The following is a 25,783-nucleotide window of genomic DNA, read 5'->3' on the forward strand; positions in this document are numbered from 1 at the left end:
CCCCCTACATGGTTCTGGGATCCTAGTGTTTGAAAGATTTCAATGCTTGGCTGAGTTAATTTCTGACTCTCATGGTGTTCTCTCCAAAGCTGGCCTGGGACTGGTGTTCTGGGTCCCTGTGAGGTTTTGGGGTTTTGACTGTCCATCCCACACTCTTCTTGAGCCTGTCCTCTGTTGATATTTGAATGGAGATCTGAGCACAGCTAATACCTCTCCCATTGCCTTCCCCTGCCCACTGCTTTTTTCCTGACTCCTCCTTGGTGGCCATGGTGAGTGGAAAGCACTTTAGGAAGAAATCCTACTGTTGATATAAGTCAGTGATCTTTCTTCTTCTTTCCTTTCCTCCTCATCGTCTGCCCTCCTGAGCCAAATTTCCTTTTAGTTTAGTGGAAAAGCCATTGAGAGTAGGGTCAGGTGCAACGCCTGTGAAAAGGAAGCCCTGCCATGGGGACTTTATGATGACCATCCAAACACAGAGACTTCAAGGGCATTTTAATAATCTGGATACTCATAGAGTTTCAGTACAGGCATAATGAGGAATTGATTGATTGGTTTGGGAATTTATTTTCTAATTTTTAGTAAAAGCCTCCTAGCCTATGTGTACCATTTTTAAGCTTTCTTGGATCCTTGAGGCATTCTGAGGTACCCTTCATCTTAGCTACTGTGTTAACTAAACTCTTTGACATTTAACTTCTAGCTCCACCATAATAATGGAGACCATAGAATAGGCTCCAATATTTTTCTTTGGGGAGATGTGGGATTGAATTAAATGTACCCACTGGATGTTTTTAAGCAGTTTAAAACCAGGGCCTATTAGATTATTTTGCCCTGGTTTTAAACTGCTTAAAAACATCCAATGTTTTTGTTCATTTTGCAAAAATATGTTTGTGGAGAGGGAAGAAGTATTTGAGGATTTGTGGCTGCACATGCCCCACATTCTCATCCATATTGTCTTAGGACTATTGACTAAAATTAAAGCATTTGGTCCAAGAAAACCCTTACTTTCCTCCCAAGGGAATACTTGCATTTGCTATAGAATTTTCTCTTTTCCTATATCATCATTTCAAATTTTCTGGGTCCTTTAGGACTGTGTTAAGCTTTGTGTGGGCTGATAGCCAAGATGGAATTTGGCTCTTAGAGAATCAACCTGTGAGAAATTTCGGGGAACAGTTTATGCAACCCCCTGCTTACATTGCTAACCCAGTGTGTGGGATAAATTTCCAAAGGTTCACCAAGGAAGAAGATGTAATTTTCTGTTGAATCATTATGCCTAAGACTTCTGAGCTTGAGTCTTCAAGAAGAAATCATTTATATATGTATATGATTTGGATAATTTGTAACTGCAATTTCGCTTGCAAAACAATTTAGACATGTATCATTTTCTGCTATTTTAAATTCACCAAATAAATAGAAAATATTCGTTTCTAGATATATGGCATTTTGTACATATTACAAGCTGTTAACTGAAGGAAAAATATTGTATGATTCTGTTTCTGTGAGGTACATACAAAAGGCAAATTCATAGACACAGAAAACAAGATAGAGGTTACTGGGGGGTAGAGAGAAGAGAGAATGGAGAGTTATTGTTTAATGGGTATAGAGTTTCTGCTGGGGAAGATGAAGCTTTGTTTATAGATAGTGGTGATGGCTGTGTAGTATTGTCGAATGTATTTAAAATGTAATTGAATTCTATACTTACAAATGGTTAAATGATAGATATTACATGTATAGTTTACCACAATACAATTTTTTAACATCTAAGAAGATACACACACACAATCACACACACACACACACACACACGCGAATATAAGCATTCATAGGCTTCAGATTAATTTTGTCTCTTCTCCCTAATTTATTATAGAATGCAATAGGAAGAAAACCAATGATAGGTTAATTTTATTTTAGGATTAAAAAAAATCTTCATGGATTTTGTCTGGCTTACCATTTGAGGTAGAAGACTCTTCGTGTGTGCAATTCTTTATAACTCTTAGAAAATATTTCACTACTAGGTTTACTTATTTGTAAAATCTAAGACCCTTTTTATGTTGTTTCATTATGGAACAAGGTTATGTTCAGGATTGGATAGTTCTCAGGTACAGGGGAAGGCAACCTTGAATTGAAGCTCAATTCTCACGGAAAGCGCTTTTGGGGAAAATTTCTTACCATTTTTGCAATGCAGGCCTTGAGGAATGTGTAAATTCCTTAAGCTCATTACTTCACTGAACTGTAATTTAATGTGCCTTTTCTTTTCATGATAAGAAGTAGCCATGTGAATAGCTGTGATATGATTCCATAAAATTCCTCTTAAGTCACATTCATAAGACAGAGAAGAAAGTAAAAATATTCTTGTGGAAGTCGTCATTCATTTATGACTAAAAAACCATAAAACTATAAAAAGAGGAAGCACATAACTGCTTCCTTCATATGATGATATAAATCGATCTCAATTTTATAGCCAGTTGCCTATTTAAAAGGGATGCATTAGAGACACTGACATTAAAATAACCCCAGGAAAAGGAAGCTTGGTTATCACCCCTGCCTTGAACGTAATTCTGGAAGTGCTAGCTCATGCAGACAGGTGGAAATTGAAAGTTTGTATATTGGGAGGAAAAGGGAAAACTTCTCATTTGTGGGTGATATAATTGTCGACATTGAAAACCTAGGATGGTCAACGGCAATTCAGAGAACTAGTAGGAGCTCAGTGACAACTGGATATTAACTTACAAAAATCAACGTTTCTGCTTATATCCCAACAAGAAACTACTGTAAAATGTAATGGAAATAGGATTCCATTCATGATATAAAAGGCAATAGATAAAATGCCTTACACAGTACTTCATGTACAATGGTCACCAAAATAATTATTGAGCAAATAAAATAATAGACATATGCTAGGTCTTATATTTAGAATATTGAGAAGCTTTTAATCCATAGGAAGACACACTGTTTTCTTAGATGGGAAGGCAGCATTATTTTCCCACTAGGTATAAAGGTGCTCTCATACCAATAACAAAGTATAAATTTTTTTCCCAGAGAGAATAAGAGAATTCCATTAAATACATATCCAGGGCAATTCTGGTTTTTGTTGCTGTTCAAGAGTAATGGGCGAGAGATGCACTGCTTTACAGGTGTTGAGAGGTTATAAACTTAAAGAATGGACACTGCATAGAACAGATGTCAGGGAGGGGAATGGGAGCCTGGAGATGGAAGCATCTTCTGTTTATGGGGCCTGAAGTACAGCAGTGAGGGAGGCAGAACACAGGCTTACCGGAGGATCTTGCGGGAGTGAGGTGGAAGCACCTGGGTGAAGCAGAAGCACGTGGGTGAAGCAGAAGCACCTGGGTGAAGCAGAAGCACAGGGGAGGTGGAAGCACTTGGGCAAATGGAAGCACGTGGGTAAATGGAAGCACCTGGGCAAATGGAAGCACCTGGGCAAATGGAAGCACCTGGGTAAATGGAAGCACGTGGGTAAATGGAAGCACCTGGGTAAATGGAAGCACTTGGGCAAGGCTGAGGCTCCTGAGGAGGCAGTGTGTGCTGAGACACAAGGAAGGCTTTTTCTCTTTTCTCTCCCCATCTCTTGAGCTGAAGCGTAGGAGCTGCATTCCAAGAGAAACCCAAGGATTAGTGCGCGCGAGAACCGGCTTGGGGACTCCAGACCAGAGCGGTAGGAGGGGGAGCTGAGGTCCATATTAAGGACCCCTACCCTGTCCTACAGGGAGCACTAGGATGACTGGATGTTAGGCGGGGGTCTGCTTGTGTGAGCCCTGGTGCCTGTTGAAGGTGTTGTGACTGACACTAATCCCGCCTCACGTTTGCAGCCCACAGCCCCTTGCATTCAGGAGTTCCTCACCCTTCTGGCCGTGTGCCACACGGTTGATAACAAAGTATAAATTTTTTTCCCAGAGAGAATAAGAGAATTTCATTAAATACATATCCAGGGCAATTCTGGTTTTTGTTGCTGTTCAAGAGTAATGGGCGAGAGATGCACTGCTTTACAGGTGTTGAGAGGTTATAAACTTAAAGAATGGACACTGCATAGAACAGATGTCAGGGAGGGGAATGGGAGCCTGGAGATGGAAGCATCTTCTGTTTATGGGGCCTGAAGTACAGCAGTGAGGGAGGCAGAACACAGGCTTACCGGAGGATCTTGCGGGAGTGAGGTGGAAGCACCTGGGTGAAGCAGAAGCACGTGGGTGAAGCAGAAGCACCTGGGTGAAGCAGAAGCACAGGGGAGGTGGAAGCACTTGGGCAAATGGAAGCACGTGGGTAAATGGAAGCACCTGGGCAAATGGAAGCACCTGGGCAAATGGAAGCACCTGGGTAAATGGAAGCACGTGGGTAAATGGAAGCACCTGGGTAAATGGAAGCACTTGGGCAAGGCTGAGGCTCCTGAGGAGGCAGTGTGTGCTGAGACACAAGGAAGGCTTTTTCTCTTTTCTCTCCCCATCTCTTGAGCTGAAGCGTAGGAGCTGCATTCCAAGAGAAACCCAAGGATTAGTGCGCGCGAGAACCGGCTTGGGGACTCCAGACCAGAGCAGTAAGAGGGGGTCCATATTAAGGACCTCTACCCTGTCCTACAGGGAGCACTAGGATGACTGGATGTTAGGCGGGGGTCTGCTTGTGTGAGCCCTGGTGCCTGTTGAAGGTGTTGTGACTGACACTAATCCCGCCTCACGTTTGCAGCCCACAGCCCCTTGCATTCAGGAGTTCCTCACCCTTCTGGCCGTGTGCCACACGGTTGTTCCTGAGAAGGATGGAGATAACATCATCTACCAGGCCTCATCCCCAGGTGAGGACTCTGGCCGGGTGCCCCCAGCTGGCCCCTTCTCAGGAGACCTGGGTGTTGCAGTTATTCTTGGAGATGCTGCTGTGTAGTCCGCCCCATAGACCCAGCTGTCTTCTGTTGGCCTCGTCCTGAGGCCAGGCTGTGGCTCCAGATGCAAAGCCGTAGAGAGCCCGGGATGGGCTCTCCTGACTCTCATAACCCCTTTTTAACAGCAAAGGGAGGACCCCGGTTATGTTGCATTTCCTGGCAGAGGTCATTGGGCTTGACAGAGCTCTGAAGAAAGAACAGAGCTGGCTTCTTCCTCATCCTCCCCGCCTCACAGATTTTCTACCTGCTGGGGAAGCTGTGCATGGGGGTTCTCTTTACCCACTTCCTGGGGCTTGGGAATCCCACAGCACAACTAAAATACTGCCCTGCTCAGAGGAGGTGTTTGGTGGGAGCCATGGAACTATGACTTAGGTTTATCGGAGAGAACTTGATCCCAAGCGAGAGTAGCAAGAATAGAAATCATTCTTGTCCTGGTGAATTAGCATAGATCCAAGCCCTCCACCTAACAGAAGTGCTCATTTCAGAACCCTGGTGGTAGGAAGAGCAAGCGCTTCTCTACCCCGAGTCCTCACTACTGCGCAGATAACACCAGGCCTCCTTCAGTAGAGCGGGTTTTGTTAATTTGAGAAGGGACACTGAACAGAATTCTATCACTACCAGTGATGTGTCAATGTTTCCCCAACTCCCAATTGACAGATGAAGCTGCTTTGGTGAAAGGAGCTAAAAAGCTGGGCTTTGTCTTCACAGCCAGAACGCCGTTCTCAGTCATCATAGAAGCGGTGAGTAACGCGTGTGTGCACGTTTCAGATCACCTACTTCTGTGAAGATTGTGCATGTGAAATGGCATGTCTGTTGTAAATGATAGCTGAACTTCTCTTTTGGGTGAAAAATCAGACCTGTGAAAAACTGGAGTTAATATGATTGTATGAGCTTGTTTGAGTTGTTTGGCAATGCAGTACTGTTTCGCCCTTGAGGATGCTTTTCCACATGTCTTTCATACACTGATGTGAAATTATTTGTAGCAAAGAACTTCACAAATCTACTCTTTGTTCTATAATAATTGGGAAAATAACTTAGCGGTCCACTTGTCTTTGAGGGCAGGTTCTACGTCTCTTCGTAGCCTCAGAGCCCGAGTTCTTACTCAGTGAAGCCTCACAGTCCACTGGGCTTCAGAAGTCTCTTCAGCTGGGGGAGGAGTCAGAGTTAAGATCTGTCTCTCTTTTTTTTTTTTTTTTTTTTTGAATGTAGTCTCACTCTGTTGCCCAGGCTGGAGTGCAGTGGTGCTATCTCGGCTCACTGAAACTTCTGCCTTCCAGGTTCAAGCAATTTTCCTGCCTCTGCCTCCCGAGTAGCTGGGACTGACTACAGGCACGTGCCACCACGCCCGACTAGTTTTTGTATTTTTAGTAGAGACGAGGTTTTGCCATGTTGGCCAGGCTGGTCTCAAACTCCTGACCTCAAGGGATCCACCCGCCTTGGCCTCCCAAAGTGCTGGGATTACAGGCTGAGCCACTGTGCCCGGCTTTGATCTTTTATCTGTATGAGGGATCCCCCCTGCAACTGAAGTCAAGGGGTTTACATATTTTCTGATTTTCTTCTGAGTTTCCCTACTTACAGGCCAAAGGGAGAAATTTAGTGATAGAAAAATAATTATATCAACAAGAAGATCAAATACAGACCTTCGGAATGGGCAACGGGGGAAAACGGTGGTTACGACTGGTGAGGCGGTGGTGTTTTTCATGATAACCAGTTAGGAGGGCTGTTTTGTTGTTGTCTGGATTGATGATGAGGGTCTGGGGCTAGTCCCTGCCATCCCTTGCCTTTCCCTCCCCTCCTTTTGGGGAAGACTCGGGAATTATAGTTTTTGGCTTTGTGGCTGCATCCTTAAATCCATAGACCTTTAATGCATTTGAAATTCATTTCCAAACGGTATAATGACTTGATATTGTTCCTGACTTGGGAGTACTGTAGTAAGTTTTTTCTTTTAGTTATATGCAAAACCTATAAAATATCATATCTTATACAAAGTATCCATTTATTGGCATCTTCAGTTTCTTATGGAGTACAGAGATGAGATCCTGTGGTCATGTTTACTTTTACTCTGCTTATTTTAGTCAACAGGGAATTTAGCTTAGGGAAAGGTACCATCATTAAAAGTAGAATGAAGTAGTGATTGAATATAGAATTTCCCTTACAGAAGCTTTTTAAAAATGAGGTCTTTTCTCCCCTTCAGTTGGAGGAGAATTTTAATCTTAGCCGTAGGATTTTCAGTTGTGTGGGTGCTGCACGTCTCTGCATTTGCAAAAATGGAGGTTGGGAGTCGGGAGCTTGGATCATAGGTGAGAGAGACAGAAGAGAACAGGTGCTTCCACTTCACTCACAATGCCAGGTAAATGTGGAACCTAGAGAGCCTATTGGTGTCATCCTCCTGGTGTTATATGCTGCATTGACCCCTCTTTGTTACCTCATTACAGTTTTAAGGTCATATTTCTGGGGATCACAAAAGACTACCTGATTAGTTAGGACTCGTAAATAACAATAATAAAAAGAATCCTATTCAACCATTCATCAAACCACCAATTCTCAAATTTAGGTTTTGCATATGAGTAAAAGAACAAACTTACTGCTGTACTACCAAGTCAGGAACGAATTCTCAAATTCCTACATATTTACATGAAGTGTCCTCGCCAGTAGTCGGAACAGCCATGTCCGTGGGCTGCAGCTGGAGGTGGTTGGTGTAACTGTGGTGCGGAGAGGAGGTGGCTCCTGGGAGTGGCAGCGCTGGTGCTGGGTGGTGGTAGTAGCACCGGGTGTCTTCTGAATGGGAATATGCTGGAAAGTTGGGACAGTCTGTGGAGAAAGGGAACGCGGAATTCATGGTTCTGGAGAGGTGAATAAAGGTTGAGGAAGGCTAGATGAAGTGGATCATTAGTTGTTTTGTGGGATGCAAAGAGAAGGAGTGGAGAGTTGTGGGTGTGAATGAAGATAATGATTCCGTCATATACTTGGTAATTTGAATGTGTTACTTCAGTGATTACTTCTCTGAACCCTAAAAGACAAGTGCTTTTGCCATGCATAAGAAAGTCACACACTTAGAGGCAGAAACTGGATTCAAACTCACACGTATTGGATGCCAAAGGTCACGTTCTTTCCACTACGAAGTGTTGGGGAAATGGAAAGATTAGATTAAAAATTTGAAAATAGCGTACACACCATCTGGAATTTTTAGATGGAAAAAAAATCGTGAATATTGACATTCTAACTTGAAAGAACCCAAAGAGCGAGCGTTTGATTGATTGCTCTGAGACCAGGTACAGATTCACCATCTCTTTATCTGCAAATTCAAAACCAAATGCCTTTGAATTCCAAAAGATTTTTTCCTAAGTTTGGCGAATAGTTATTTGGCAGCAAAACCTAATCAGAAGCGATGAGGCTGTTTATGATCTTTATGAATCTCACTTCCTGTGATATGCATACATTTTGCTGGAGAACGTGGATGTGCTGTATAACAGCATTCCCAGACCCTGCTGGGGACATTATGGTAGATGGTCTAGAATATGCGTATATTTTTATAAAATTTGTAAAATCCTGAATTCAGAAGCATAACTGGGCCAAAGGTTTCTGACGGACCTGGGCAGCTGGTGTCCTTTATCTGCATCTCTTGGAAATGTCTACACCAGCCAACTGTTAGGCCAGCCTTAGCACTGAAGAAACATGAGAAGCTTCCACCAGAAGAGGGAGCTCTGACCCCACCAGACTTGTGAGAAAACAGTACATGTAGCAAAGGGCTAGAAGGTGGGAAGAGAGAGAGCCTACGTCTGTTTATGTTTTGGAGACTATTGCTTTGAGATTTTAATACTCTGCACCTTGGGTAAGATCCTGTTTTTCTTCGTTTAGATGGGACAGGAACAAACGTTCGGAATCCTTAATGTCCTGGAATTTTCTAGGTATGTTTCTCTTTCATACATTGGAAATAAAATAATTATATTTATTTCCCAACTTCATCAGAGTGTTTACATGATTGCATGGTATGATTCAATATAGTACTTAAGTGTTAAATGTAATAAATGTATCTCCATAAACTCTCTTCTCCTTGGAATTTGTGACTTACATTAAGGAAAGTGAAGCAGGTTATTTTTCTTGCTTTACTCAAGAGAAATGCTCTACTTCCATGTCCTCCTTTTTCTTTAGATTTCCAGAGCCTGATGTTCTTGCATCAGCAGCTGCAGACATGTCTGAATAGTTTGGAGCATGTGATGAGGGCATTATTTTCATTGGCATTTCCCAAGTCCCATGAGGTCATTCCTCTTACTCCATCTGAGCACTCCTCTGGAGACCTGAGAAACTGACGAATGATGACAGATGAGATCAGTTCATCTCATTAGAGGCTGGGTCCACGTAGGGCAGTTTTCCTGGACTTATTCGGAAGCGTTCTTCCCCAGTACAATTTTGAAAAGTAAGACCCAGGAATATTTGTTGGACTTTTTTGTTCACATAGAACATTCATTGTTATAAGGAAACATATCTTTTTTGTTTGCCTCTTTTTAACATGGAATTGTCAGTACTAAAGCAAAGTTCTATTGCTATCTCAAAAGCATCTTTTCCTACGATTAATATTAGGTGGATTTTTCAATAACCTTTGTTAAACGATTCACAAATCGTTTGCTCTGTTTTATAAGCTATTTTTTAATAAGGATTAGTTTTTTATCTTTGTGTAGGAAATACTTTCTAGCCCTAGTCTTTAGTTTTAGGACCGCAGGCTTGGACTTGGAACCATGGGGAGGGGAGGAGGGATGGTTGATGACGGTGGTGGCTCATGTAGGAAGTGGTGACGGCGTCCCTGCGTGTAGAGGTGAGCGACGTGCTAGGCATCTCTCCAGACTGTTTCGTGCCCCATCTTTTGTTGGAAACTGTGCAGTGTCCTGTGACTGCATTAACTGGGACCAGCAGTTATTGGATAGGCGAGGCGGAGAAAAGAGAGTTAGATAAAAACAGGTGACTATGGATAGAGACACAAGGATGTATTAAAATGTATTTATGGGAGAATAAGAAGGAACAGAAAGATAATTTGTGGTTATAGTGGTGAGTCTATTTGTTTTTCACGGACTCAACTCTTTCCCGGTGACACTTAATCTTGATGATACTCCCTTAAAGTAGTTGCTTTACACATTGAGAAACTGAAACATGGGTTTTAAGAACGGCCAGGAGTGCCCACCTGTAAGATGGTTGAGAGAGAAAGCAAATCCAGGTCAGCTAGAGCGCTAGGGGTTAGGATGTGGGAATTTATCCAGAACTGAAGGGAGACTGTCCCCCAGTCTTAGAGACTTACAGTCCATTGGGAACCATCACACTGAAAGGCCACAGAGATGGGGAGTGTAGGGCCCTCTGTAGTTGGAGTGTGCTTCAGGAGGTTGAAATGTTGGCAAAGGAGGATCAGAATGTGGAGAAGAGGAGAATGGTGAGTCCCGTGTGTGCTCAAAGCCTGGCAGTCGTGCATGGGAGGGTTGGTGGGAGATGAGGCGAGGCTGCACAGGTGGACGGAGAGCAGTGAGAAGAATTCGTGGGCAGTGGAGACTCACTGAGGACTCGGTGGGTGAGAATGGGCCAGGAGGAAAGACGTGTGAGGAAGTGTAGATGCTGCGGCGAGGGGAGGGAGAGTTCCTTGGTGCTGAGTTGGGAGTGTTCTGTGGATTTGTGGTTTCTTTCACTCCAGTTAAAAGATGACACAGGGAGGAGCTTCCGAGTTAAGTGGCTCTATACTGAGTCTCCCACTTTTGTACCTACTGGGCAAGTTACTTAATAGCTTAGAGGTGGAAAATAGAGAGTATTTTTAGAGAGTAGAGTCAGAAGTCAATCGGATGTGGGCTGTCAGTGCTAGAATTCTCCTTTTCTGTTTTTCCTACTGCAGATAGCAGTGCTAGTCCATTTTCATGGCAGGGAAAGAAATAGGCATATGCTCGTTAGATGTAAATAAAAAGTAGGAGATACACAGTTAGGTCCTACTTTGAAGAAAAAGGCAGGGAAAGATAGACCTTGGCCATTTTTAGGAGCCCCAGACCATCTTTTGTTCTGACTGGTGTTCAGCTGGGGGACGTGCATCCTGTAAACAGACCAGTGAAGACTTTTTAATTTTTTTCACTCTCCCAGTGACAGAAAAAGAATGTCTGTAATTGTCCGAACTCCTTCAGGACGACTTCGACTCTACTGCAAAGGGGCTGTAAGTATCGGAGAAGCGGTGTGCACAGCAGAGTTCTTGGCAGCTTTGTGAATCTGCTGCTTTTCCTAACTGCTTTCCTCATCACTCCCTGACTGCTTGTCCAGAGTGGAAAGGCTCTTTCAGGTGGGCTGTGAAGCTGACTTCGTAGTAAAAGCCCACTGAAGATAATGGTGGTTCAGGGCAGTGTGGCAAAGATGGTCAGTGCAAAGCTTACCTTTAGCCAATCGTTTGTTTCAGAAACAGTGACTCCATGTGTCATACAAAATCCTTGGAATATGAATTCTTATTCCACTTTTACCAGCATTGTGTTTTGACTTTGGGAAGATAAAGTAATTTGTGTTGACCTATGATAATCTTAAGTACTCTGATATATATTGGTTCTCTAGCACCTCTTCTTCTCAATTGTTATTTTTTTTTTCCATACATTATAGAGAACCGTGTTGTAGGTACAAAGGCAATGCCCATGTGTAACTACATGATTACTGCCCCTGTTAGTTTCCTAGGTCAGGCTTTGTGTCCTGTTTACCTTCTAGTAGCCAAATCTAAATGGTTTATTTCAAAGGAAAGATGTTATTGCTTATGAATCTTAATTTTAAAACTAGATCCTGTTAAATTGTAGTCTTACGTATTGAGGGAATTATTAAACTTATTTTATTTGACTATGTCAAGAATACAAAGCTCTCCTAGGATTAATTAGCGGTTGACAGTATTACTAATCTTTACCAGTTGTGGCAAGAAGGGTGGTTTTATTTGAGTACGTGATGACTAGAGCTTTTTACAAATGAAGGGATGCATGGGAATTCTAAAGACATTATATTTGTACTTGCGAAAGAATTCTGTGTTTATGGTAAAATGAATTAAGCTCATCTAGGTTTTGTTCTCATATGATATATTTTTAAAACTTTTTGTTTATTCATTTGCTATTGTGTTCTAAGTACCACATCGAGTACAACAAGTGTCAGTGTGAGGTGGTAGAGGAGGGCTGTCAGTATAGAAGAGGTACATATGAAAATGCTGCAAAGGTGTGTTTTATTTTTATAGGATTTAATTCTCTCCAAAACCAAACTCAGTTTAAAAAAAATTTTTTTAGAAGCCTAAAACTATGCAATTTGTAGCATATTTGATGGATTATCTGTGGGATCTGGTCCCCTAACCCTTCTTGTCAGTCATGGAAATAGTTGTAGGCAGATGAGCTGTGCACCGGTGTGTTTCTCGACAGAATTGAGTTCAGCGCCCAGTGGGTTGTGCCCTCTGCTGAGAATTGCCTCCCGTGTTGGGAAGCAAGGTTGTATTTGAGTAACTTAGAATGTACATTTTACCCTTTCCCCTTCTGCACAAGCACCTGATAAACTTTGGGATATGAGTTTTGCGAATTTTGGTGAATATAGGCCCCCTTGTGTTCCGATGATTCTCCCGTACTTCTGGTTCTCCCCAGCATATTTTTGTTTGGCTTTTAAGATACAGATTTTGGTTTTGTTGGACACATTCATACCCAATTTGTTTTCCAAAGCCAATGCCTGAGCCCAGACAAATGCTAAATTCCTACTTAACCACTCGGGTATTCTCATACATGTTAGATAAACAGAAACAAAGCCGTGCTTAGCGTGCTGGCTGGAAGGTTTACTGAAGGGTTTGCCAGTCACAACGTTTCCGTATTTTATAGGATAATGTAATTTTTGAGAGACTTTCAAAAGACTCAAAATATATGGAGGAAACATTATGCCATCTGGAATACTTTGCCACGGAAGGTAAGTGGAATTTGGAAATGCTGTTTTTGGCCATTGGAGCTGTACTTTCAAGCATGTTGTCTTGATTTCCAGGAGCACATTCTTCCAGTGCCTGCCCCATCCCCTCCTGTGCCCATGGCAGTGACAAGATGCATAGCCAAATCCAAACTCAGTTACCTGTAGATGCCTCTGTCGCTCATCAGCAGTGGAACGGAGGGAGAGGCAGGCCAACGCACAGCATGTAGAATCACCTTGAGTTACTAGTCCCTTTCTCAGAAAACTCGTGGTTGTTTTCCTGTCCCTCTCTTGGTGTCCTTATGTCACTGGCTTATCCGTGACTTAAGGAAATAATAATTCATGGAACCCATAGTGAGCAGGAAAGGAGTTCTCTGGAAGGCTGTAAATGACACTGGTGTCAGGTGTTCCTGCTAGCGAATGTCATGATAGCTGGAGCCATGCTGAAGTGCTGGCGGCCGCTTTCTGGCCTCTGGCTCTGCATGCATGCACTTGTGAGTACACACTGACACACGCGGATGGGTGCGGCTGCCTGAAAACCTGGATCTTTCATGGGATAGCACATGGGGCCTTTCCTTGCTGTCTTGAAACACACTTCCCACCTCCTCTGCTTGCTGCTGAAACCTGCCTACTGTGCATGGATCATGCACAGCTCCTGAACCTCTCTGCCATGGAGAATTCACTCTTCTGACTTCTTGTGCGCTCTCAGACTTACAGAAGAGGTAGTTTATATTAGAATACAGGCGAGTTGTTTTTACATTTCCCTTGGTAGATGTGGGAGTGTTGAATTAGAGTGACCTAAAGTAACGAGTCTCTTCAATTTTTTTGAGCATGCTGATGGGGAAAGGGAGCACAGGCTGTCCCCTAGGAGGTCACGCGTTCTGCCTGCCTCCATTCACCAGTGGCTGTCTTGCAGGCTTGCGGACTCTCTGTGTGGCTTATGCTGATCTCTCTGAGAATGAGTATGAGGAGTGGCTGAAAGTCTATCAGGAAGCCAGCACCATATTGAAGGACAGAGCTCAACGGTTGGAAGAGTGTTACGAGATCATTGAGAAGGTAACCGCACACAATACAGCCTTTACAGCTCCATGAGGGACTTAACCACCTATTTCACAAAGTCTTTGACCAGGAATCCTTTCACTACGTAGGGATGTTCTCTTTTCTTGTGTCTTAATGGACCAGTAGCTCTGAGTCATTTTCTTTGCTTTAGGAAGCACTTGATTTGCATGGTCTCTCTGAAAGGTCTAGCCACCCTCAGCTAAGCATTATTGATAGCTTAAGAAATATCAGGTCAAAAACAGCATCAATGACTTTGCTTAAGATTAGGCTTAATGAGATTAGCTCACGCTGTTGAGTTACAGGAGCAATCAGAATGCTGTGGAGGCTGGTTAGATGTTGTAATGCTAAGCTTTTTCGCACTAACTTACTCTAATGATACTTAAGCTTTGCAATGGCTACTCCACATTGTCTACTTTGATTTTATTGTTGTTGTTCTTTTCAGCTTATCGTAAGGCATTAGCTCACTTTCAATTTATTGGTTTCCTTCAAGTGTGGGAGCCAGATTTCAGCTTTTTCTGTTTCATGTTGGCAGCCATAGGGCCATCCAATTTCCAGTTTCTGTAACTTTTTTTTTTTTTAATATAGAGATGGGGTTTCCCTCTGTTACCCAGCACCCAGGCTAGAATGTAGTGGTGCAGTCATAGCTCACTACAGCCTCAAACTCCTGGGTTCATGCTAACCTCCCACTTCAGCCTTCCGAGTAGCTGGGACTACAGGATCATGCTACCATGCCTGGCTAAGTTTCATATTTTTTTTTTTGTAGAGATGGGATCTTGCTATGTTGCCCAGGCTGGTCTGAAACTCATGGGCTCAAGTAGCCCTCATGCCTGGGCCTCCCAAATCCCAAAGTGCTGGGATTACAGGTGTGAGCCACCATGTCTGGCCCAGTTTCCATAGCTTTGAAAATATCACCTGTTTGCTTTTTTTCATTCCTATGTTGGTTTTAAAAAATTCTCCTCTGCTTTTTTATACTCTGTTTTTGGTTTAAGTTTTATATTCAGTTATGTATATCCAGTCATTTTAATGTACTGAATTAAAATGAACTGAATAAAACTGAATTCAGGTGTTTATTTGCCCTGTTTTACTAGAAATAGCCCACATTATTTTTAGAATTAGAAAAAAGTGAATAGGTGACGTGCGTATGGTGGGTGCTCAAGAGGTAGCTGGATCTTCCCACAGTCTGTGACCAAGCAGAGGTGCTAGATCCTGGAGACACTAGGATGTGGGTACATGGAGCAGGTCCTTTGTGTAGTCTCTGAAATCTGCCAGACCAGCAGGCACAGCACAGGCAGCCAGAGGGAACCACACATCCACACCCATCCTCAGTGTGAGCTGATCTGCCCTGGACCTTAAAGAGCTCCAAAAGGGGCACCGTTTTATAGCTACCCTCGATCTTAAGATACTTGGATGTTTTTTTTTCTCTCACTGTTAAATCCTTAGCACCACAAGTCTCTTATTCCTATTTTGCTGTATCATCTAGAATTCTCATCATTTGTTAAATGTGATATAATGTGCTACTCATTTGTGGACTGAAAGGGAGGGCTCAGGTACTGTCAGTGTCCTTGGGATAACCTGCCCATCTGCTCTGCTGTAAGATGGTTTCTGTTCTAACAAGCCCCTGTGTCAAGAAATCAGTGATGAGTACTGGGCGGCCTGTGTCTGTAGAATGAGTCCAGCACTGCAAGGCATTTGGAAATGCCACCCATCCAGATGCCATCTGCAGACACAGGTGTAAAACAGAGGAAATAGAACAACTGTCTCAGAACAGTTTGATTGCCTTTGTCAGAATGTGTTAGTGCTGTTCTTAAGTATGTGCCAGTCTTTAACTGAGGATATTTTTTCAATCTAGAATTTACTGCTACTTGGAGCCACAGCCATAGAAGATCGCCTTCAAGCAGGAGTTCCAGAAACCATCGCAACTCTGTTGAAGGCAGAAATTAAAATATGGGTGTTGACAGGAGACAAACAAGAAACTGCGATTAATATAGGTAATGATTTTTACAAATAGTTTCCTGATGCTGGCTTTTGTATTCTAGTTTTTCGAGTATTTTGTAAATGTGTCTAAATGTTTCTCAAATTCATTGACACATGGTGTTTTATAGGACTCTTCATTCACAAGGCTAAGAAAAATTGACCCGAATCAAAGGAAGATGCCCTCATTCCTGTTACAAACATTAAAACCATCATAGTTCCTAGAAAAGAGTTAGACACACTTACATGGGGCATAGAATTCATGATTTGACAGCTTCGATTTTCTTATTGCTTTCTTCACAAGATTTTAGTCTGAGACTAAGAGAGCATGTTTTCACTAGATTTAAATATGCCTTATTATTTTATGTAATTATAACCATTTTAATGGTTTTGCCCATTAATGGACTCTTCTAAGAGCCTTGTGTCTTTCCCTGCCTAGCTTGGTTGACAACTTCCTTGCTTACAGAGCATCACAGAGATGAAAATTGAAGAAAAGGAATTTAAGTCAGGATAACTATGCCATTGTTAAAGGAGCACATTTTAAGTTTGAAAAGGAGTTGAAGCTACTCGTTTTTAAAAAATCTAATCTTGATTATTTGAAATATTTAAACATTATCTGGCACTTTTTTTTTTTTGTTTGAGACGGAGTCTTGCTCTTGCTCAGGCTGGAGTGCAGTGGCGCCATCTCGACTCACTGCAAGCTCTGCCTCCTGGGTTCATGCCATTCTCCTGCCTCAGCTTCCGGAGTAGCTGGGACTACAGGTGCCCGCCACCACACCTGGCTAATTTTTTGTATTTTTAGTAGAGTTGGGGTTTCACCCTGTTAGCCAGAATGGTCTCCGTCTCCTGACCTCGTGATCCACCCGCCTCAGCCTCCCAAAGTGCTGGGATTACAGGCATGAGCCACCATGCCTGGTCTGTCTGGTACTTTGATCACCATTATGGTGTAACAAGACCCGGTGCATATGTGGTAAAATGAGCACATAAGGACTGCATAACTTATAATATCTCGCTAGAAGTAGACTGTTTCTTTCTTTCTTTTTTTTTTTTTTGAGATAGAGTCTCTGTCGCCCAAGCTGGAGTGCAGTGGCGCAATCTCGGCTCACTGCAAGCTCTGCCTCCCAGATTCACGCCATTCTCCTGCCTCAGCCTCCGGAGTAGCCGAGACCACAGGTGCTGCGACCACACCCGGCTAATTTTTTGTATTTTTAGTAGAGACGGGGTTTCATGGTATTAGCCAGCATGGTCTCGATCTCCTGACCTCGTGATCCGCCCTCCTCGGCCTCCCAAAATGCTGGGATTACAGGCGTGAGCCACTGCGCCCGGCCAAAGTAGACTCTATTTCTGTATCTGTTTCTGTGTCTGTGCTCTGTGTGTTAGGAAGAAACCTACTAGAGCCTCTGTATTCAAGTGACTGGAGTGCTCTTCAGAGGAGTCTTCTTGGAATATTCTCAACATAATCCAATGGTGTCCCTTTCCTGAAAAGCTTATCTTTGAATCATCTTTGTCTCTCTTATAACCTCAGTTGTAAATAATACCTGCCTTCTTGGGTAAATTGGATTTTTTAAAAGACAAAAGCCGTGTAATCGTTTCTGGTCAGGAATATAGCTAATTAAATGGAAGGTGGGCTCCCAAACAACTGAAGTTAAGCTTACAAGAGAGTGACATAGGATTCATAAGCAGTCCCTGAAAAACCAGCTGTAGATTTTGTCCCTGGATTTGTGCTGGCTGTCACTCAGATGCGTGGTTTTGGAGAAGAGTATGATGGTATTTTAGTGCAGAATCATCACTGCTGCTAGAAAATACAAACCCAAGCTTACAGCCCTTTGATGTGTCGGCCAGCATTCTTACAAATGAAGAAGAACACATTTGCTTTTTGTATACTGTGTTTCTGTGTAAGTATATAGATTGACCCTTTATGTGTTATGTTTCATATAAGTTTGGCCTAAAACACCTGCTGTGGATCTGTGGCCCCTGTTCTTCACAGATGGCATGCTAAGTTGACTGCCACCCTGAAATACTTACCTAAAATGTAGGTGGCATGCCTTCCACCCTCTTAGAGCAATGTGAAAAAAGAGTGGGTAACTCCTCAAGTTAAAATTGAGCTGTATGATAACTTTAACCTGCAAACAGTACCTCAAATTTGCCCTACTATCACAATATAGCCTAGATAGAGTTTTTTGATGATGGGCCGTAAAATATAGTATCTTGGATTAATAAAATGATGACTTTCTCAAAAAAAAAAAAAATTGAGCTGTAAAGTGGTAACCTTTCTTAGTTTTCCAGATCTTGAGTGTCCCTGCTGGCCTAATAACCTATGCATGTCGCTGGCCCTAGACTAAACTACCTTCAGTGTGTTCTCGGATGTGCCCTGGCTGGAAAAGGGCCACGGCTCCCTCTCACTGCCTCTCATCCACACTACACTGCCCAGCCCCTGGGAGCACATGCAGCCTTTTTTTTTTTTCATGTTCATTTTGTTATACCTGAGTCTATCTAGCTGAATTTGGGATAAACACTGAAAGGCGCTGAAAATCAACCCAGAAAACACACATGGATTATTAATTGAAAAGGCAAGTTTTGCTTGTATGTGATGAGGCTGCTCTGAGCCTTATGAGATAATTGATACCATTCCAAACAATTTTTAAAAAATAACGATTGTTATTATTTTTTACTTTTTTCTAAGAGGGTGTAGTCATGTGTAGTGCTGGTGCCAGAACCGCTCGCATCATTTGCTATCTGTTAACTGATCTTTCTTAGCAAGTGCGCTCCAAGACAACTAGAGGATGATGCTTTATAACCTGATGACTTTTTGTCAAAGTCTTATGTTTACCATGGAGGCTTTCTCTATTCACATTTTATCTAGTGTATCAGTCAGATTCAAACACATCTTGGGTGTTACCAAGTAAGCTTCTAACAGCTGGAGAATTGATTTCTTTGTGAGAGCTGTGTCTGAATTGTTTCTTCACTTCACCTTTGGAACTCAAGCTTGTAGCCCTGGGTGATATTGAGAATTTAAATGTCGTTTTATGATTTAAGGTATCTGTTGAGCCTACAAATGATGCAGAAGGCTCAGGAAAGCATATACGTCCAGACATTTTATTAGACTTATCAGTGTCAGACCACAGGTGGCAGCTGTCAGCAGCATGAGGTCATGCTGTAGATACAGGGTGGGTTTCTAAGCCTGTGTTCTCGTCATATAGCCCTCATACCCCTGGTAGTATGAACCATTATTGACTTGTCTCCCGTAATACTTTACATTTTCATGCATCCTGTGTGGGTTTTAAGGTATCCAGAAGATATTTCGGAAGATCAAGTATCTAGCAGTTCTCCTTCTAGATGAAAAAAGGGAAACAGCAAATTAATGGAGTGTCTGGCAAGTGCCAGGCACTTGCTTCAAGATCACCTTCAAGCAGGAGTTCTGAAAACTCTTTTTAAAATTTTTACATATGAACAGTCTTAAAGCTCGAGGAGGAAATTCTACGTTTCCCAGGGCTATCCCCTACTTAATGACCAAACTGCTACTCGGTGTCAGGGCTCTTGAGTTCTGGTGTGGGGCTTATTTAGAGGGATTCACATAGCTTTTGCAAAAAATGTTTTCTGAAGTTTGATTTAAAAGACCATGGAGAATGGTAGTATATTTAATCTATTCCAAGGCGCACATTGTTGTTACATGTTAATGTCCCTGAAATGGGGATGCCTTATGGTTGTTGACTCTTACTCTTTTAATTGACAGCATTATCTTATCTTAGTGGTATGTACCGTAAGAGTTCATCTTTAGATTTGGTAACATTAATTACCTTTGGTGTTTGGGGGTGTTGGCTCTTTTTAGAGTTTTGGTTTTTTTTTTTAAAGTATATCTATCTCATAGTTTGAGAATTTATTTTTAAAGCTTAACATTTTGTTCATACCTTGGAAAAAAAATACACTTAGTCAAATCAAGTACTAGGACATATGTGTCTCCTGTGAGCCAGTGAATTTTATGTAGATAGACAATCATCTTGCGCATAGGTTTTAGTCGTTTGAAATGGGCATGTTGCCAGAATCCTGCAGCGCTGTGCTTGAATTTATGCTAACTAGCTGTGTTTTGAGGAGCTGGCGGTTTTCTCTTCTAGCTTAAAAGTTTGGCATCAGCTGGTCTAAAGTGAAATTTCAGATGTAGCCCTGGTAAATCTCACAGTGGTCATTTCCTTCTTACCACTGGATAAAACATCTATTAAATAGTTATGCAGTAGATGTGGAGTTTTCAGAGTCTGTAATTTTTTTTAATGGATGTGGGATGAGTGAGAACAAAATCCTAGTGTGTATTCCATTTTAAAGTAGTTAAATTGGCATTAGCTTTCCTCTTAAAATATTTCTGAATTGAAATTTCAAGTCTTTTCCCCACCCTCCCTGTATTTTGCTACCCATCATTTGATACTTTTAAACCATTTCTTACGGTCTTAGAGGTTTATTTTTAAAACGTTAATAAATTCTATTGTGTATATTTAAGGTAAACAATAGGATGATGTGAGATACATGTAGATTATTTTTGAGGTTTAATTTTAGGAAGTGACTCAATATGTCACTTGCCCTCCTGTAATTGCCCGTACATTTTCTTGTTCGTTTAAAGGAAGGTGAGTTGCCATTCTCAGGTGAAGCTGGACTGTGAGGGTGGCAACACTGGTACTGCTCTCAATCTTACTGCTGGTTTTCACGGAAGATTCAGTCCTGTATTTCTTGATGACCTGCAGCTGACATTGCCAGGTGCTCCACGATAAGCTTGGGGAACTTCCATTCCACACCTGGGGCACGAGTTAATTATGAGACAAGTCAGAGAATGCAATAGATGAGGAAGCACCAATTGTGCAGTGTAGATGTTAATCATGACTGGCTTTTGTAATAGTTACTAGCAAATATTGTCTATTGTGTGCCAGATACTCCGCTAAGTCCTTTACATATGTTTTATATTTAATTCCCTTGAATTTAAAAGGCATTATCCCCCTTTAAAGATAAAACTGAGGCACAGAGAGATGAAGTAACTTAGCCTAGGTCACACAGATATGAGAAAGTTGAAAATCTTGAGCGCTTAACCACAGCACACAATGTTCATTTCTCAGAAGGAACAATAGGGGTTGTAAAGGACCAGAGGAGTCTTCCTGGATGAGACATGTTTAAAACTTGAGCCTTCAGAATTTGTTTAAAACAAAAATGAGAATAGAATGGGCCAGGATGTCCCATCTTGGGGAGGAGCCGTGAGGTGAGGCTGAGGCAGCGCGTTCTTCTGTGTGGCGAGGGTTCCTGAGAAGGGCCTGAAGGGGCTCGAGGGAGAGGTGCCCAGGCGTGTGCTCCATGGCCAAGGCCTCAGCTCCCTGGTTCTCTGGATGATAAGGGGCTCTGGACGGGCTCCTTTGATCCTACCTGGAATAGCCTAAAAGACCATCTTTTAGGCCGGGCGCAGTGGGTCACGCCTGTAATCCCAGCACTTTGGGAGGCAGAGGCAGGCGGATCACAAGGTCAGGAGATTGAGACCATCCTAGATAACACGGTGAAACCCCGTCTCTACTAAAAGAAAAAAGTATAAAAAATTAGCCGGGCGTGGTGGTTGGCACCTGTAGTCCCAGCTACTCGGGAGGCTGAGGCAGGAGAATAGCCTGAGCCCAGGAGGCAGAGTTTGCAGTGAGCCGAGATGGTGCAACTGCATTCCAGCCTGGGCGACAGGGCGGGACTCCATCTCAAAAAAAAAAAAAAAAGACCATCTTTCATCATGCGTTCTTGTTGTCTGCCAGTGGTTTTCATACATGCAGACACTGACTGACCGGATTATCTGTAAAGCTGTTGAGAACCAGTCACATGTTCACTGCGGGTTGGTACCATGTTGAATCCTGTGATGGGTAGCTTGGTGGATTCGTGATCTCAGGATACATGGTTTGTAAGGATACATTGTTCCTGACTTGTTCAAAAATGTCTCCAGAGAAATCTGGATTTGATATCAAAACCAGTGTTCTCCGTTTTCAAGGAGGAAACTGGTTGAGAGAGCTGAGAGATTTGGTTTGGTAGTATTTTCTAGTGTGAAGCATTATCTTATTGTATTAGAATCAAGTCCTGCTGTAAGTACCATAGACTCTGTAATATTTTGGTTTCTTTGAATGTTGATTATACTCAGGTAGTAGAAAGACTAAACCGTTTTGTAGTATGTTGTTAATTTCAACTACAGTAAAAAATGAAATCCCAGAGGTTCTCCTCTCAGTCATTTTATGGCCATCTTGTTAGATTGCGAGATTAAAGAAGTAGACCTCAATTTACAAGTGTGGGCTGACATTCTATACCTGGCTCTTCTCCAAGAGTTGATCTCATTTTATCCAAAAACATTAGAAATCAAGCACACCAAATGTGGATTGACACAATTTAATTTGCTACATTAGTTAAGCCACAATTAACTGCGTTAAACTTCCCTGGTCTGTCTAGTGCGAGTGCTCCGACTGATAATTCTCTAAGCAAAATCTCACTTCCGGATCCAAACTAAAAACAACAGCAGCAAAACCCTTACCCTGTTTCTTCTCAGAAGTCTTCAGTTTCGTACATTTAAATTCATGGAAGTGTCAGTAGTTTTTTTTTTTTTCTCTTCCCCCAGCCATGGCTAGAAAAAAAAGACTTAAGAGTTTTTCCATAATATCTTTGTGTAGCTTCAGTTGTCAAATGGCATTTTGCTTAAATTGAAAAATATAAAATAAAGCAGCAAGTGAGGGCTTAAAAATTACAGCCAGCTTCTGCAGCTGTTGTTCAAATAAAAAACTACCAGTAAATCTTTTTGCATTAGTTACACTAAATTTGTAACAGTCTACATTGCATGAAGTTGCTGGAAGTCTCTGGGGATGAAGAAAGAGTAAATCTAACATAGAGGGAAATGATTAAAGTTGCAATATCGCTCTTTGCAAGTGAAAAGAAAATGTAGACCTCCCTTCTGGACCTAATCTAAGAACTTATAGGAAGGAAGAATGCATTTGTAAAATTTTAATGGGAAACAAAGAGTTCGATTATTCCAGTCCTACCAGGCAGAGCTTTTAATGGCATTTTGAGAGGGTCTCACTTTTATCCATCACTGTTGTTAAAATACAGACTTGAACTAGTTTGTAAATGTACAGAAAATTGCTCCTTGTTTCCCCCTCCTTTTTTTTTTTTTTTCTGTTTGAGATTTAACAGGTATTTGCCCATGTGGTATTGTGATTTAAAATTATTCAGTTTGTTTTGGCTTTAAAAACAATAATGTGTTTGTTTTAACAAGAGAAATAATCTGATTCCCTTGAGATAACTATTGTTAACAACCTTGGCTATGTCTTTTTCATGTTGCCTTCAAAAATTCACATTTGGACGAAAAGCCGTAATTTTGCCCTTTAAAATTTGATCTCGGAGGTGCTTTACAAAATGTTCTACATGGTGGTCCTTAGGAAGGATGTACTTTCTCAGATAAACGAAATTTTTTTTACTGTTTCCTTCAGTCCCTTCGTTCCCCCAAAAACCCACAACAGGGTTTTTCATGGTCTTAATTTTTGTCTATCTTGAATTTCATTTTGTGCCTGTTATGAGGATTTCTTGGGGATGAAAAGAGAACCTGCTAGTAGGTCTGAGCACGTAAATGCAGCCGTTCTGCTGCTTGTCCCTCAGGTAAATGCCGTCTTCTTTTCTAGCCATGTGAAGCGTCTGTGAGAAGGACGTCGTCTTCCTTTCCTGTGAGGAGAGTCCTTGCTCCCCATGGCCGTAGGGACAGGACTAGCCAAGCCCTTCCTTGAGACTGTCGCCTGTTTGCTTGAAGGCTGATGATTGATTTCCCGTTTCTATAATCATTAATCCGTTACCTTAAGGTGCTGAGACAAAACTAGTTGTGAGGGCCGATTTTCTGTGAAGGATTTTTTTCTTGCCTTTTCTCAATGAGAGAGATTGAGTTGGGCTTTGGTGGAAAGCACAAGTGGTCGCTAACCCCTCAAGGCACTGAGAGGATGGCAGGGTGATCTGAGAGACAGGCCAGTGCGCTGGTGGGCACCTCTGGTCTTGGAGTTGCTAGAGCCCTCTCCTCCCCACCAAGGGTGTGGGTCGGAGGGGAGGCATCCCGAGAGGGGCTCGGCTTGGTCCGCGAGTGCTCACCCAGGGCAATTGTGGGTAGAAAAGAGCCAAAGGCTTCTTGGAAAATACGGTCTTCTGCTGGGAGGGAAAGCAGAAAATAGTATCTTGCTTAACCTGTAGATAACCTGACTGAAAAATGAGAAGGAAATTGTTAAGAACTAGGAGTACTTTTGTTCCAAATAAGCCTTTTTTTTTTTTTTAAGCCTTTTTGTAGTAACAACCAAAAAAAGACTTTTTTGAAACGTGGATTACTTTAAATTTTTCACAGGAAAAGTGACTCCCTCAGTGTATTCCTTTGAAACCTGTTGTGAGAACTGGCTGCTGTCTTGGAGGGAGGGAGCTGGCTATCCCAGTGGGCATGTGTGGGCTGATTGAGGGGCACCATTGGGGTCCACTGCCTTCCTAAAGTGTTCGCTGTCACTTTAGACAATCCGGGGCTTATCTTAATGATACACAAGGATAACAGAAAGAAAAATCCACCGAAAATTGGAAAGTATTTATTTTAGCCTTTAGTGATAAAGACATTCCCAACTGGTTCTATTCAATCTGTCTACAAGAATCAAAATCAATGTGCTTGTCCTCCTCACTGTTACCCTGTTCCTCTGTGTGAGCCAGTAGGCTTAAAGTGGCAGAGAGAATCAAGGAGGTTGAATTTAAGGAGCTCACAGAAGGAAAGAAAAATTCACACACGTTGTCTCTTCCTGCACTTCAGGGTATTCCTGCCGATTGGTATCGCAGAATATGGCCCTCATCCTATTGAAGGAGGACTCTTTGGATGTAAGTAGTTTTTCAAAGTTGTATTCGCTTTGCTGTAACAGTATTAAACTCTTTGTTTCTGCTATCATTGCTAATCAGGCATCATGTTTTGCTAAAAAACAATTATGAAAAACTGTGTTTATTTTCTGTTTATATTAATATTTATGAATGGATGTCAGAAAACCTTATCTTTAAACATCAAAACAGCAAGCTTAGACTATTGCCTCGTGGTAATACTTTTATTCATCTAGAATTGTGCATTTAAAATGGGATCGTTTTGATCTGATTTAGCTTTAATCATTAAATATGAAATATTAATGGAACCTATTATGACCTACATTAAATGATGATGTTTAACTTCACTATGAGTTACTAAGGAGACATGTATGATTTTCTTTCTAGCACCGACCTTAGAATAAAGCTAATATTCAAGTGTTAAGCATTGTTTAAATTTATATAGTAAGGCCAGATTCAGGGGCTCATGTCTATAATCCCAGCATTTTGGGAGGTGGAGGCAGAAGGATCGCTTGAGCCCAGGAGTTCCAGACCAGCCTCAGCAACACAGCAAGACCCCATCTCTACAAAAAATGGAAAAGTGGGCCAGGCATGGTGGCATATGACTGTAGTCCCAGCTACTTGGGAAGCTGAGGCTGGAGAATTAATTGAGCCTGGGATGTGGATGCTGCAGTGAGCCGTGATCACAGCACTGCTTTCCAACCTGGGTGACAGAGTGAGACTCTGTCTCGAAATAATAATACATTTATATAGTAATAGGATACATGTACCCTTAATTCTCTGATGTCCCAATGCCGCCACATGAACCCACCCCATCACGGCATAAAGCCACTGAAGAGACAAGCAGTGGGAGCTGATGTGAGGGTCACCAGCAACCTGTGAAGTGGTATGATATGAAAATATGAGTTGAACAATGAGATTCCATTTGTCAGAACTTTTAACAAGGGCTTTGTTACTGGCAGGCACCCATAGCACCCTTCGAGGCAGTGTATTTAATACTTACATTTAGCCAATGCCAGGGGCAGATGGCACGGCTAATTACACTTTTAAAGGGAGGCAATAAAGTACAGAGGTTTCTATACTTGC

General features: G+C 42.1%; 1 protein-coding gene across 1 annotated transcript in view; it reads left to right on the forward strand.

Moving 5' to 3' along the window:
• Nucleotides 1-25,783, forward strand: part of ATP8A2 (ATPase, aminophospholipid transporter, class I, type 8A, member 2) — a 537,919-nt gene that overhangs the window by 56,734 nt on the left and 455,402 nt on the right. The window contains 8 exon segments of the mRNA XM_011999987.1: nucleotides 4,690-4,795; nucleotides 5,537-5,619; nucleotides 8,738-8,787; nucleotides 10,988-11,057; nucleotides 12,721-12,805; nucleotides 13,716-13,855; nucleotides 15,708-15,846; nucleotides 24,639-24,703. Of these exon segments, the coding sequence (XP_011855377.1) occupies nucleotides 4,690-4,795; nucleotides 5,537-5,619; nucleotides 8,738-8,787; nucleotides 10,988-11,057; nucleotides 12,721-12,805; nucleotides 13,716-13,855; nucleotides 15,708-15,846; nucleotides 24,639-24,703 (738 nt within the window).

This window comes from Mandrillus leucophaeus, unplaced genomic scaffold (genome assembly GCF_000951045.1).
Source record: "Mandrillus leucophaeus isolate KB7577 unplaced genomic scaffold, Mleu.le_1.0 Scaffold61, whole genome shotgun sequence".
Lineage (NCBI taxonomy): Eukaryota > Metazoa > Chordata > Mammalia > Primates > Cercopithecidae > Mandrillus > Mandrillus leucophaeus.